The 15,607-nt window shown below is 39.4% G+C and overlaps 1 protein-coding gene across 1 annotated transcript in view; it reads left to right on the forward strand.

Annotated features, from left to right (window-relative positions):
* Positions 1–15,607, forward strand: part of THSD7A (thrombospondin type 1 domain containing 7A) — a 324,043-nt gene that overhangs the window by 267,815 nt on the left and 40,621 nt on the right. Inside the window, exons 15-16 of the mRNA XM_048510570.1 lie at positions 1,335–1,598; positions 15,223–15,401. Of these exons, the coding sequence (XP_048366527.1) occupies positions 1,335–1,598; positions 15,223–15,401 (443 nt within the window). The remainder of the gene's footprint in view (positions 1–1,334; positions 1,599–15,222; positions 15,402–15,607) is intronic.

Genomic DNA, 15,607 nt, shown 5'->3' on the forward strand with positions numbered 1-15,607 from the left:
ATTAGCTTTGTTTATGTCTCCAAAACCACAAGTTCTTATAATGTACATTGTTTATTGTGTTAATTTTGCTAGTATTCTAGGTTTGCTTCCCAAAAGGATGAAATGCAAATGCCATATGAAATAATTTTTCAGGCCAAAATAGAGACATTTGATTTCTGAATGATATTTTTATGACAGTTTATTGCCTGGGCCAAGGTGTGAATCATCTAGAAAGAATGGAAGTCCTCCATTATCATTTATTATTTATAGTGTTTTAGTTCCTACAGACCTTAGAAAGAGTCATGGCCATGTGGATGATAGTTAGAAGTAAGATTTGTATTCTACTTAGGCTGTCAGTACAGAAAGGCTAGTATACATGTTAAAACTGGATTCTGGACCCATACAGCTTCAGTTTATTCCCTGATTTCTGCACACATTTTGGTATTTTAGGCTTTACTTTTTGCCCCTCCCCCAAGGTTTTTCTATTCTTCTGTGACCACTTTTATTCCAACCTTTTTCTGGAAGCTGATTTTGAGACATGTTTTCCCTCAGTGTTTCTGTTGGTTTTCTTTGTCATGCTCACCCACCTCCAGCCCACTTCTTGATGACTAGACTGTGGTAGTCAAACTACTCCCCCGCCACTGCCCTACCCTGAAGATAGTAGTTTCTTTTTCTTTTTTCTAAATGGCACTAAAGTATTGTTATATCACTAGAGCATTGTAACAATAGAGCTGTCAGCTTAGGTGAATTCCGACCTTTCATTTTAAAAAAGAAGTATGATTCTAGCACCTTCCTTTGTAGAGAAGTAAGGAAAGGGGCATATCTGCACAAGAGAAGAGACTGGAGACTTACTTTAAAAGAAAAGCTGGGAATTCAGAGAACCTGCTGAAACTATTGTTACAATGTTCTAGTGATATATCAATATTTTAGTGGTTTTAAAAGAGTTGATGGTGTGACACCTCCAATGACAGCAACACCCTCCCTTGAAAATTCTCATTATTGAAGGCATGTGTTGTGGATCAACTCCCCAAAAATCATGAGTAAACTGAGCATGAATAAAACTCTTCAGTCTTGCATCATTATAGTAGTTGCAAAACCGGAGGGGGGGTTGTTTGGGCTGCGCCATTCAATTGTAGTACTGTGCCTGAGACATCATCTGTAAAAGCTTGGCACTTTTAGGTAAGTAGGTAGGTGGTATTTATTGTATGGGACCAAAGGCCATTATAGTTAGGACACGCAAAAGGGGACTTACGTTGGCAAATTCTTGACATTTTGTAGGGGACTGGTCAGCTGAAATTACCTGGTCTTGGTGCCAGAAAACAGGCCGCATTCTTTGATGATTTATTCTCTTCTAGGGAAAAGTAAGAAGAGGGAAAAGTGCAAAAATGTCCAGCTCTATCCACTGATTGAGACCCAGTTTTGTCCATGTGACAAGTATAATGCCCAGCCTGTGGGGAACTGGTCAGACTGCATTTTACCAGAGGGCAAAGTGGATGTATTACTGGGAATGAAAGTACAAGGAGACATCAAAGAGTGTGGACAAGGCTACCGTTACCAAGCCATGGCTTGCTATGATCAAAATGGCCGACTCGTTGAAACATCTCGATGCAACAGTCATGGTATTTAAAAATATCTTCTTTTGTTTGGCTTAGAGTTCTGGTCTTTTTAAAATATTAAGTATTTGATGAATTTGAAAGAAACACTGCTGAGACCTATGTGATATAGCTCAAGGCACTCAAAGCCAATTCAGCGTTATCTTTCTAGATTGTTTTGTAATTCAGCAAAGAAATTTGTGAAATAGGTTGGGGCTGGGGAGGGATAGGGAGTCTTGGTGTGGGCCAGGAACTCACAAAAAAAGTTCAACACTTGTGGGTTTGCAATTACATTCACATCTCATGAAACTCTAAATGTTTCATTATTGCTAATATTTTTACCATTCTTCATCCAGCCATTACATGTGTAAAATTCATAGATTCCTGTAATTAGGAGGGGCTATATAGACCCTCTAGTCTAAAGGCCAAATCTATTGGGTAATTCAGCTCTAAGTTTCTGACCAATGCAGAAAAACCAAAGCCAGAGCATCCTTGATCATCCACTTTGATGGCTGGTGTGGTTTTTCTTAAGAATCTGTTTACCTTGCTCTTAATTTCTTTAGTGTTTGATAACTCTCAACGCTTTATTTTAAAACTTTTTATTATAATGGCTGTCCGGTATTAAATAAAATGGCAAAATCTGTAGTGATGGATAAAACTGTATGAAGTCTATGGACTTAGAATGGTACAACTTTGTGTAGAATTGCACTGTCAATCAGGCATTTTGCCTTAATAAATTTTATGGGGGTGCGGGGAGACCTGAGGGGGCTATGCCTGATAGTATCAGCCCATTAGCGATCATGTACAATCCTTGCTTAGTACACTGCTATATATCTTTCTTCTGCATTACCAGAATATGTTGGGCTCTGTTTTTCATGAGTTGTGGTGGTCGGGTTCTTGCTGTTATTTATAGAACTCCAAAGCATAGGAAGCAGGCTGATAGAAGTGCTCTTTTTCGTGGTAGAAGGGAAATCATATGTAAGAGGGAATCCAAATTGTTTAGTACAAGTACAGGAATGTAATACATGAAAAATTAACCTTTGTAATTATTTTGTTCACACTCTGAGGTTAGCACACCTTGAGACACACAGATGGCTATGAACAGTAGATAAAAGTCTGAGCCTCACTGAAGTTCACACTGATTTTGGTTTGATGTCATTTATTATGATAGCAAATCAAGTGTAAAATAACATTAATCCTACATGCTTTCAGGATACATAATTCAGTGGCTGTATTTGGGGGGTAGCAGCATCAGTATAGAAAGGTAGCTGCTTTTGCATGAATGCTATTCTAGAACAATATCTTGGACTAACGTTTTGTATAATGCCAGCACTAACTTTCCAGTGATACCCGGAACTGCTTTGTACATTATGACTGTAGTGTGTACTTTTAGTGAAACTTACGTTTCACCTAGAAGCACTGAAGATCCAACATTTTGTACCTTCAAGAAGTCAGAAGACATCATAGGCTTATTATGCATTTAACCTCTGTTGAATATTTATGCTGCGTTGATAGTTCACATTGGCCTGTCATTCCCTGGGCAAATTAGCTGGCATATTTTCATGGGTAATTCTCATTTTGCTAGCCCATGCACAGCTCTCCATTGTGTTGTTTCCTTGCCTCCAGGGAATTCATAATATTTTCCAGTTTGCTTTTAGAACAAAATGGTTTTTATCTTTTTAATTTTCCAGCGCATGAAGAAAACTGCAAAATGAAATGAATTCAAGCTTAACAATGACTCTTGGTATCCCAAGCCAGCTCAATATACATTCTAGTTTCTCATCAATTCTTAACATGTCTTCAGCAATTTTTGTATTTGCCCATCCGTGAGTGTTTATTCAAACTTGTTGTTTGAGAATTCCATGGAACTGAATTCCGAAGATAATACTTCTCCATTCCTACCAATCTTTTTTATTTTGTGGTACAGTGGAAAAAAATCATTTTAGTCACAGTTAAAGAAATCATTGCAGTCCATAATTTGTAATTTCACTTTCTTAAACACATGCTGGTGGGCATAGTGTTCTTTAAAATAGAATAATAATACACGGATAGTTTTGGAGACATCATTGGAACTGAATAGAATTAATTCTATTGAATGGATTTTTTTCAGATGACATTGTGTAAGAAAGCCTCCATTTATCACAGGTATTCAGTACGTTAAATAGACAGTGAATACCACTCCATAACTAAAATGCTTTTGAGAATGCAAAGCAATAAGGAAAGTTAAAACATTTGGTAGGTAATACCTGGTAATAAGAATACTGTGACTTTTTAGTAAACTAGACATTTTCTCTACAACAGGAGTACGTGTCAGGACCCTGTCAAGATTTCAGCTCTTTCTTGATTCTTGCGATGAGACTGTGGAGGGAGCTAGGATAAGGTGGTACCAGGAGAGCCTGACTGTTTTGCTGTTATTCTTGTGCTTGTGTACATTTGTGCAGCTTCTCTTTTTACCCTCCAAGGACGCCTGCACCTGGACTTTTATCTCTAATTTGGCCTTGAAGGCTTCACACAGCCTGAGACCATTTCTAGTGATCGCATTGCGCTGGGATGCTGAGGGATGGGCTGGAGGAGGAGGGGTGTTAGGAAAAAGAATATTAACCAAAGCTTGTGTAGTGTAACTTAGTTCTAGAAACAACTTGCTTGTACCCTGTTCTCAGTATCCTTTCAAAAAAACCAATGTCTCCACCAAAGACTCTGGTTATTGTGCAAAGATCCTCACAATATGATAATGAAGACTGAATGGATGTAGAGAAACTTAAAAAGTTCCCCATCCCACTTAACCATTGGGCACCCATTGAGCCAAAGATGTACAAAGAACCCCAGCAAGGTTTTTGAAAGTTTTATTAAAAATTACATAAAAATAGAAAAAATCAAAAGATGCAAATAAGTAGGGCTATCAGACAAAAACATTAATTACCCATTCCCTAACATATCTGCACTGAACATATTCCTTAACACAACTTACAACCTCCTCAGTCCTTTCCTAGGACTCAGGCTGATATAACCCATACTTCCACAATAAGAGGGTGTTCTCTGGAAGGCATCTCCCTGCTAAATGATCCTACGGAAATGCGCACTGAGCTTTGAAGAGAGAGGTTTCATCAGGTTCCCATCCAAGATCCCTAGCCCCAGCACAGGATTGGTTACTCTTTTCCCTTCAAAACAGGCAAGGGACAGTGATGAGCTGTAGCCAGAAAGAGGAGGGGTATTTGTCCTCATTTCCTGCAAGGAAAAGTCCTCTATTAAGCCCAAGAAAGTACCGGAAAAGGCCATTCTGGCAGCCTAATAAGTCCCCAGGATCAGAAAATTTAACGAAATGAAAAAAACTGTAATGAAATGAAGAAAACTGTAATGAACATTTGTCTTTTTAGTCCCACAGTTCATTACACAGCTACATATACTTAGCACAGTAATAGCTTTGTTATCTGGCACTCATGGGAAATGGGGGTTGCCAGTTTTTCCTCATTTGAGGAAATCTGTTTAGCACACTGGCTTTTAGACACCTAGGAGAAAATAAATTATTTAAAATATATAGGCAAAAAAGTCATCAATTAAACTGCATGTTTAGAAAATTTAACAATTATATAAATTCAAGGGTAACTATAATTTCAGAATATAACTTAAAATTTGATTATTGCCCATAGAGGAGAAACAACAAACCAATATAACTGTGAATCAAAGGGAGGACAGAAGTGCTTTATGATAACCGCTATAAATCCAAGTCAGAAACAATTGCATGGACATTAAATGTTGCTGAAATAAATTTGGCAACAGCCTCTCATTTCAAGAAAAAAATTAAAAATAAATGGTGGTCCTATGCCAAACAGGATATTACAAGTAAAGGAGTAATCAAGGAGAATTTCACTGTACAAGAAAGGAAAATAAGTTAACATTTTGGGCACCTGTAGCCCACAAGTGCACATCCTTTGATCCTGTGGGGTATTAGAGGTTAGCAGTTGGTAAGGCATTAGGAGGAGTCAAGGAAAAAAGGTGGCTATACAAAGAAACTGTGAGAAAATGTAGATACCTATGATCAACAAAAGGTGATGTCGGCTGAAAATCCAGACATGTTGGGGGAAAGTGCAGTTAGCCAACCTTTCACCAAGGCAAAAACTCTGTTAAACTCCAGGACAGCAAGCTTGAAATTGAATAGCTGCACTCACCAATGTTGGTATCCAGCAGCTGACCCCATGTATTGGCCTAAAGATCAGATTGCTATCATTCCAGTAAGGGATGAAGGGAATATGACAGCAGCATAAATAGTCTACACTTTATGACAGCAAACCAAGTCAGTGTTACTAACTTTATCATACCCACTTCTATGGAAGCCACAAATCTGGCTTCCAATGTATGTATAAAGAGATGCTGCTTAGAAGTCAGGGGTGTATCTGTCATGGGAACACGGGGAGTCAAATGTCCCTGGGCGCCTCCCATTTGGTCACGTGGGGGGGCACAAAAATTTATGTTCATTTGTGGGGGTTTTGTATTTTCAGTGTTATTTTAGATTTTGGCCTGCAGGGGGCGCAGATTTTAGGCTAGCAGCACCAAATTTCAGGGATTTTTTGGGAGACTCTCCTGATGATACCACCCAGGTTTGGGGAGGTTTGGTTCAGGGAGTCCAAAGTTATGGACTCCCAAAGAGGGTGCCCCATCCCCCATTGTTTCCAATGGGGGCTAATAGCAGATGGGAGCTACACCTTTGAGGGTCCGTAACTTTGGACCCCCTGAACCAAACTTCACCAAACCTAGGTGGTATCATCAGGAGAGTCTCCTAAAGATACCCTGAAATTTGTGTGCTGCTAGCTTAACAATTGCACCCCTGACAGCAGGCACCCCCAAATTTCCCCAGATTCTCCTTTTAAATCCACCGCCTTCGGCATGGATTTAAAGGAAGAATCTGAGATCCCCAGTGATGCTGTTTCAGGGTGGGGGAGAATCCACCTCAAAACAGCATCACTTTCAACTGGGACCCCAGATTCTCCCTTTAAGGTGGATTTAAAAGGAGAATCTGGGCTCCCTAATTTAAACAACATTGAAAGTGATGCTGTTTCCCCCAATTGGGGGGACTGGATACAACACCATAAAATGTTTTCACAGCAGTAATAAAACATTTTGAAAGCATTTTGAAAATGTCTTCAATCAAGTGGAAAATCAAGTGGCAGCTCACAAAGCGTTTACTGTGTTTGGCAGCATTTCTCTTCTCCCCTTGCGATCTTCCCAGTGCTGTTACTGGCTATAGAAATGTGAATGTGTACTATAAACTTCCGAAGCAGATATCACTGGCAACTCAAAAAGGCTGACTATCATTGCTTTTTTCTGGCAGCTATTGCCGGCAAACCCCTCCCCGTCCTGCTATTGTAATTCAGACTAGCACTATATAAAAGCACCATTGAGGATTATAACCATCTTATCTTGTAGCTCTTCTCTTGGTCAGCATTATGATACAGCAAAGCAAGTTTACATTTTTTTATGTAGGTCGTAATGCACTTCTTAATTCATGTCGGTTTATTTTTAAGACCTCGGGCACAGTCAACCAGTCCAGGATGGGTTGTCTGCTGCCTTATTAGTGCGAGATTATTTTCCCCTTTAGCATTAATTAAATGAGATACATTGATTTGTGCTGACTCCACAAAGCGCATTGTGGTTGTCAGGCTTAGGCAAGGGATTAGAGAGGAATATCTGTGCATCAGTGAATGTTTCTACAACAGCTGTTGGGAGTATCCATGTGAAGTGCAGCATTTCTTATTTAATTGCTTGTGTGTCTGATAGTAGACTCTCAGATGCTATAAAAGAGTCCATGTGGTTTCAGACGTCGCTTTATTGTTTACTGGTACACTTTTATCACTTTAAAAGTCTTTTTTACATACTTCACCCGCAGCTATGTGAAAGGAAACCAAAGTGGAATAGAAATTCAGAATAAAGGCTTTTAAAGCCTCTGTTTTGCCTTCTCCTATAGCTGGTTCGTTTCCACTGATGCGTGTATAAATGTTTAGAAAAGTGATAATGGATAGATACATGTATTCATTCATATGTTCATGTATGCTACTATAATACAACACTCAGTAGTATGATAAATAAACTCTGTTAAGGAATTCTAAACTTGGCCTGAGTACATGACTTAGAGATCACTTGCTCTGAAATCAGTCGGATTCCCACTCCTAAGAAATAAGTAGTGGATTAAAGGGCTTACATTTTGTGTCCTGAATTATACTGCCTCCCCAGGCCAGTTCTTTGGATGAGCCACCCAATGAGCCACAAGAGCTGTATTAGTTCCCTGCCATTAGCAGGATAACTGGCATGACATCCAGAGCCCAGAGAGACAGATTGAAGCAGTGCAGCAAGGGATTTGCTTGGACCCGGCCGGAGGTGGTACAGGCCCAGGAAATGATAAGATGCGCCTTTCTTTGGGTGTCAAAACACCTTGAGCTGAACCTGCTACATACACATTTTAATATGAAGATATTAATTTTTTATCTTATCATGAGCCATGGGTTTCTAAAAAAATAATAATTTGGTAAAACCCAAAAGAAATTTGCAGTGCAGTTGTAATCAGAACTACTTGATATTGGTGGTCTTAGAAGAGTGTATGCTCAGTATTTGACTATTAATTTTTTGCTCGGTGCAGCACATCACCCATTCCCTAGCCCCCATGCATCTGGCTATCATTACATATCTGGTTGGCCAAACATACATTGGCAAAGAAGCTGAGTCCTTATTGGACATTCTCACAGGACTTAGCCCTGTGTGGTGACATTATGAGTTTATTAGGGGAAAATGTTGCGGCAGAAGAGCAGACTTATGAATTCTCCTGTGGGCAGACTTGTTATGATCCTTCCCAAATCCTTTGACAAATAATATTGAACCATATTTCCTAACATTAAACTGGAAAAGCATATCCTAAATACTTACTTCTGAATACTTGTCTTTGAAAAAGTTGTATTTCATGAGTTTTAAGAAATCATAATGTCCTTCTTAGTAATCAGAAATGTTCAGAGAGTGCGGTATTTGGTCCTTCTGGTCTGGCTGGTGCATCAACTTAACATTTTTGATGTGCAAAGAAGACTTCTGCCGCTTTAGCTAATGTCACCATTTCTAATCTTACAATGAGACCTGACCTGTGAGGTGTCCATTAGCATGAAAAACTAGGGAAACCTTTCTTCAGTAAAGGAAAAGACCAAACCGCTGATGCAGAAGATCAATTGCAATGTGCCAGTGAAGCCTTGGGGGCTAATCCTGAAAACAAGATAAAAGACATGCCATAGTTCAATTCATCATTCTATGGGCTCTTGTGACATAGCCATGAATACAAATACTGTCAGGTAGACTGTAAATACCTTTGAAAGTCAAGGGAAATGCAAGACATGGTGTCCTTCACTAAACTCTGGAAGATCAGTCCTATGGAAGCTATACTCCTTCTCCCCAAAGATATTGGACAGTCATATAATACACATATTAACAATTCCGAGGTGATATTTCTACAAAATTGAATCTGTTCATTGTGAAACAGCTACATCTTTTCCGGATGTTACCAATTTTATAAAAGTTGCCAGATTACACATGAATCTGACCAGGTTTTTTCCAACCACTGTGTATTTTGAAATCTAGAACAGATTATTTTATTTGTTCTTATTATGGTTTGGCTCTGGAGCAAGGGAGGGAGAGAGTCTTGATGACATTAATTTATATGGTTGTGTTTTCCATTGTTTATATGTGATTTTTAACCTTAATATTTGTTTTATTTGTTTCAATTTACTGCTGCTGGGTTTAGATAGCTTGTGATTTTAGTTTGCTTATTTTAATTGTTGATTGATTTTATTTTTTAAAATATTTTGTGAACTGCTTCTGGCAACTAAGATCCAGCAAGGTGGCAAAGAAATTATCCAAAAACAAATAAGAATATGATGGCTTAATGTTATGCTGTTGTTAATGGACCACTGACACAGTAGAAGCAGAAGCAGTTTTCAGAAGGCACATGATATAGCAACGTGGCTGAAGTTACACAAATGTGGGTTTTTCAGTGCCTCAGTGGTGAACTTCCTGGGAATGCTGTGGATACTGCTTTGCACTTTCCTCCATTTGGGGGCCCATAAAGTTGGACTCCCTAACCCAATCTTTGCCAGACTTGGGAGTTTTTGCAAGGGAAGTCACCAGCAGCTACGTTGAAAATTTGGTCCCTCTACCTTAAACAGCTCTGTCCCCCAACCTGGGCTACAGAAGGATTTCCTCAAGACTATAATGGAGAAGAAGGGAGGGAAAATCTGAACTTTACAGTGCTACAGAATTCAATATGAATATGCTGATGTCATTTTTTCCCATTTCAACTGTTGTAGCTGGCAATCCCAAAATGATCCCAGAGAAAAACTGATCCCCCCTCCCTACTTTTTCTGGATCAGGATTACTGGCTACAGTTTAAAAAGCCGTTTTTTGAGGGATTGGTTACAGTTTTACCAAATGCACACCCCTACTGAGGAAGTAAACAAAACCAGTGCAGCCATATTTGTTAAAGGGAGGGGCAAAGCAATGAACACCAATATATTGCCCTATGTAGCAGAAGTGGACTGTAATATAAGTTTTAAGAAGCAGGGTTTGTTAGTGAAATCAAAATTTCATTCTTTGGCTTGAAGCAACTTTGTGTAGTGATGGATCCTTGATTGTGTATTGTTGAAATGCCACTTACAGGTGTGCATCAAATTCATATCAAATCACGCAATAATCAGCCGACACAGACAAAGCCTGTGAGGTAGCTGTTGTATGCTAATCTATCAACCTTCAAAGAGTGTAAGGCTTTCATCATCAGCCCCCTGCAGTTTTTACATACTGAATAGAATACCCACCTGCTTTCTAAATACTCCCAAGAAACATGTTCAGTTGGAGGGACACAAGCAATCATTTAACTTATTAAAAAACGTATTGCCAATTGCAACTATGTAGTTGGTGTAAAGTACTCCCAGTACTAAATATTACATATGGGTGAATTCGCCTTTTATTTCCAATCTTATCAAATGGTATGTTGTGCCTCATTTAATACTGCTGATGTGATAGCAGATTGAATGATGCAAGTTCATTCATGTCAGATAATGCTGTAAATACTTAACAAGGTATTTTGGCCCCAATTTTTTTTTAAATGTAGCCTTATTTATTTCTTACTGGCAGTGACAAAAGGTAGCTCTAGAAATCACTGAAAATTCTCTGCTTTTAATGTTGCATTTCTAGCAATTCCTAGAGCTATTCTTTGCCATTTCTGGTAAAACCTTCCAGTAAGAATATGAGGCTGCACTTAAAAATAAAATTTCTCCCGCACAGTATCCTTCCAGCCCTCATACCAGTTGCCAGACACTGCAAATCTTGAGAGATTATATCCAGGTTATAAATAGTGAGGGGAAACTGCGCCTGGGGCATGTGTGCACCCCTGCCACGCCCCCTCCATGTCCCCTTGGTGCTACGCCACTGATTATATCACACATTTCCTCACATTAATAATTCCCTTTAAGTGGAAAACGAGAACATCATATGAAGGATTTGTCTATAACCTTTATCACTGATAGGACTTTTAAGATGGGGGAGCACTAAAACTCTTTCCTACCTGTCGTCTAATATGGTACAGCCCATTTTATAACTTCAAAATTGTACCACTTCATTCTGCAGCGTGGTTTTAGAAACAATTGGTGGCTAAACTGTGTGGGCTCAGATGATTCCTGAACTGCCCTCTTCTCCTTCATTTCTGCAAACTGCATAGGAAGAAAAAACAAGTGATTAATATCTCTAAACACCATTAAATCCTTGTGACACCAAAGGAAATGAAACTAGATCATGCATTAGTAATGGCTGTGCAACTTCATTTTCACCTACTGAAGAACTTATGATTACATCACATCTAAATAAACAGTTTGTACCTTCATGCTTTCCTTTCCCAAAGGTTCCTCCCCTCCCCTTCCCCCCCCCCCGACACATCAGCCTTTACCTTACTTTACAATGATCAGATTCAAGGATATGCAGTACTGAAACTGAGCTGTCGTAATGTTTTGCATGCTTGAAATGAATTGCACAAATGACCTCATCTGAATGGCCTAGCTAGCCTGATCTTGTCATACCTTGGAAGCTAAGCAGGGCTGCCACTGTTTTGTAGCTGGATGGGAGACCATCAAGGAAATCTTGGGTTGCTATGTGGAAGCAAACCACTTCTTTGTTTCTAGGCTTGGTCAATTTGTCTTCCTTATTGCTACAAGGATACTGAGGGGGAAAAATTGGCTCGATCCACCCTTAGGTCTCAGACTCAAGGGGAAAAAAGAAGAATTTTTGAACCAGCAACCTCAGACTAGAAGCCTGTGTTCTGTGTCAGCTGCCAGGCATTTATCAGGTTAATGATCTGTATAAGACATTTGGGGGAATTATCCCCTGTTGAAATTTTGCCACAGGGGTAGGAACTCCCTTTGCTTTCAGGGGGTCTCTGTCTCATCCTTCTGTCCTAATGGCTGTTTACATACAGGGAGAATGTTTTCTAATAGTGGGAATGATTGACAGTGGATTTTTTTTTATTCAAAAGGAAAAAAATGTTACCAGAATACAAGCATATAAAATAAAACTGCCCTGATTTTATATGTCTTCTTGTAATTAAAATGCAGAGAACTTTGGTTCTGATGCAAGACAGCAAGTTCTGTCTTGGGCAGATGGTGGGGGGTTTTTTGGGGAGGGAGGAGGGCTCCTTTGCATGTAGGAATAGATGCATGTGCCTATTGTAACCTATTAGAATCATTCATTTTATCCTTTAAAACTGGAGTGGGGACCCACGGAGCCATTTCCTACAGCCAGGTATTCCATATCTTATTGACAGGCACTTAGTTACCATTAGTTAATGACCCTTTGGAGTGCTCAGCATGGCTGTTAGGTCTGCATCATTGTCAGATTCAGGTATGGTTGGCTGAGCTCTAAAATGTACTTCTGGCCTACCGCTCCACATCTTTGTTGTGTGGCCAAGGTAAGGTGGGCTTTGCCCTGCATAACATAGCATATTATTGTCAATCAGTGTCTATCTGCCAACTGCTATTTCCGTAGTTGGCATCTGAGATTCCACTAGCTTTCTTTCTGTTACTTGACATTGTGTCACATATGACACATTTACTGCATAGGAATTAATGGCAAATGTCAATAGATCTGGCCTTAAGTGTGCGAGCGACATATGTTACGAATTATATTTGTTAAATATTTTATAAACGCATAGATATGTTTGTTCTGGAAAAAAAGAGTTGTGCTAAGAACTGTAGCAGAATTTAAGAACCCAGGAGGATTTTTATCCACTGTGATGATTATTGCAAGTATCATCTGCTTTTACTGCCTTATAATCCCCTTTCTGTACTGTTCATAATATACCTTGCCTTAGATAGTTCGTTCTCTTGATTCTGTAACCCTACTCCAGTTGCCTCATACATTGGTTTGTCTTATGCTGGTTGATTACACTGTTCTGTTATTCTGTAATAATTATCCTTGAGTCTCAGCAAGAAAGATGGACTTTAAGTAAAGGGGGAATAAAGTAAATCAAACTGCTTAACCTAGTAGCATCAGTGTCACTTTGAAACCTGTTGGCAAATCAAATCATCTGTATTTCCTTCAGAGTCTTTTAATCTGTACAACAGAGGACATATGTTTGTTAATCTGCAGATCACTGATGTGATAGATCATGCCCCTTTTTTAGTCACAGGAGTTCACAAAGTGTTATGTTTTCTGGTTTCAAGAGGATCTGGCACATTTGACCTGACTAGTTCATGAACATATGTCATAAACACCACCAATGTCCTTTGATTCAGCTGTGGAAATGTGCAAAGCATTTTATTTTAGTGCATCTCTTGCAGTGTGTGTGATGTAACAACCAACTGGACAGTCAGACCCCCTCCTCCTGCTAAGGGGTGCCATGAAGGCACAGAAGCCAAAGATGCCAGCATAAGACTCTGCTCCCCACAAAATAGATGCCTCTCAGAGAGTTTTGGGATCCATCTTGTGTATCAAGCCTGGTGATGAAGGCAGTTGACCACTGAACATTCCCCCTGGCTCTAAGAAGTACTTGACTGGGCAGAAGGGTTAGCTAATACCCACTGTATCACCATAGGGTGATTTAATCAGCGTTCTGAGCAGACTATTGCTTACCCTATCTGCATCCATCCCAGTGATCAGTCTGTATTCAGGAGAATTCTCTTGGTCCTGATGATTCATTGAGCCTCTCTTACCTTTTTGTTGATAACCCAGAAAAGTCAATTAATTCCTTGTCTTTGACTTTTCTGGCTGCTTACCACGTATTGCCTAGGACCCATTTTCAGAAATAAATATTGGTCCTGTTCTGTTCCCCAAGCAAACTAAAATCAGGTACCTTGCACTTGGCCAGAGCAGAGTGTAATACCCACAGACAAATAAGTAACAGTTCAAAAACTGTTTAATAATATTGAAAATTTAGGACTCTGACTCTTCCCATGAACTCTAAGTAATAATGAATACTTGCAATGCTGGAAACGATTGGAGATGGTCTGAAGAACTTGCAGGCACCAAGTTTTCCTTAACTGCTTCTAAGGAAGTTTGTGCTGCTTTGCTGCTTCTGAGATCTCCTGGTGTCCTCTATTTGGACTGTTTCCTTGCAATTCTGTTGAAACTTGATTGCTTAAATACTATGGATCTTTAACAACTTAAACATCTGAAATATTGCTGTCTCCAGCCTTCCCCAGACACCTGAACTAAACAGACTGTAAAACAGAAACTGCTAACTAATAAGAATGCTATAGTGCTTTGACTCTAGAAGGCTTCTTAAAGGGACAGGGTCTAAGGTTCCCTCCCACAGAATACTGTACAAAAGGCAACTAAACCCATTCTAACTAAGGGTACAACTGAGACTTAAGTATCGAAAATAGTGAGGTTGGTCATTCATAACAAATGTGTGCTCTGGATTCATGCGCACACCCCTATTTACATCTGTGCTTTTTCCTCCCCCCCCCTCCCCTCTCCTCTCCTCTTCAACACTGCTTTCCCTGGATATCCCCAAAAAACTGTTAACTATCACCCATCTCTGAAACCCTGAGCATGTAACTTCCTCTTTATTTTAGTCAGCTGTTATATGCTTTATGTGCATATGTTCATTAAATATATTTCTTGTTTTACTACTTTTCTATGCCAATAAAGGCTTGCTTCTTCTGAAACAATAGAATATGTTTTACTATTTTTTTATTTTTTAATAAACCATATTTTAATTATACAACTTCCTGCTCATTTGAGAGTTTTCACCCTGGAGTATCCTGGTATACGTAAGTTATCGATTCCAGTTACCCCCTCTTGCTCTCTGTCTCCAGCTAATTCCCTTAACCTAAAGTGGAAACAGCAGTTACATTCTTGCTGTCACAAGGTCAGAACTGTAGATATCTGATGAGTATGAATCCTACTAAGCTACCCACAGCAGTTATTCAGGTGTTTCTTTGTTATGGTTTTGGTTGTGCACATAGATTCTCCTGCTGAATTTTAACATACACCTAATGATGAAGAAATTGCTGCATTAACACACTCCTGTCAAGTCAGATTTTGGACCCTGTAAGCAGAATTGAAGCTGTGTGGAGGAAGGATGCCATATAGAGAAACCTACTGATGAGGCTGTGCCTTTTTGTCTGTCTTCTCCCAGGGTACATTGAGGAAGCTTGCATCATACCATGCCCTTCTGATTGCAAGCTCAGTGAGTGGTCCAACTGGTCACGTTGCACTAAGTCCTGCGGTAGTGGGGTCAAAGTTAGGTCTAAATGGCTGCGAGAGAAGCCCTACAATGGTGGAAGGCCATGCCCCAAGTTGGATCATGTCAGTCAGGTAATTAATTTCTTGTTATCTGCATAAAGTTTCTTTTATTTCAAAGAATTTCTTTTTCAAAAGAATAAGAGAGTTCTCCTTTACAAGTACTTCACTCATTTCACGAACTTCAGAACTCACAGACTATTCCCAAAATGGTGTGGTGGGGAGTATAAATTCTTTTCATAACCGAGTCCAGGCTATTTGTCTCTTACTTCAGTCATTTT

This window comes from Sphaerodactylus townsendi, linkage group LG11 (assembly GCF_021028975.2).
Source record: "Sphaerodactylus townsendi isolate TG3544 linkage group LG11, MPM_Stown_v2.3, whole genome shotgun sequence".
Taxonomy (NCBI): domain Eukaryota; kingdom Metazoa; phylum Chordata; class Lepidosauria; order Squamata; family Sphaerodactylidae; genus Sphaerodactylus; species Sphaerodactylus townsendi.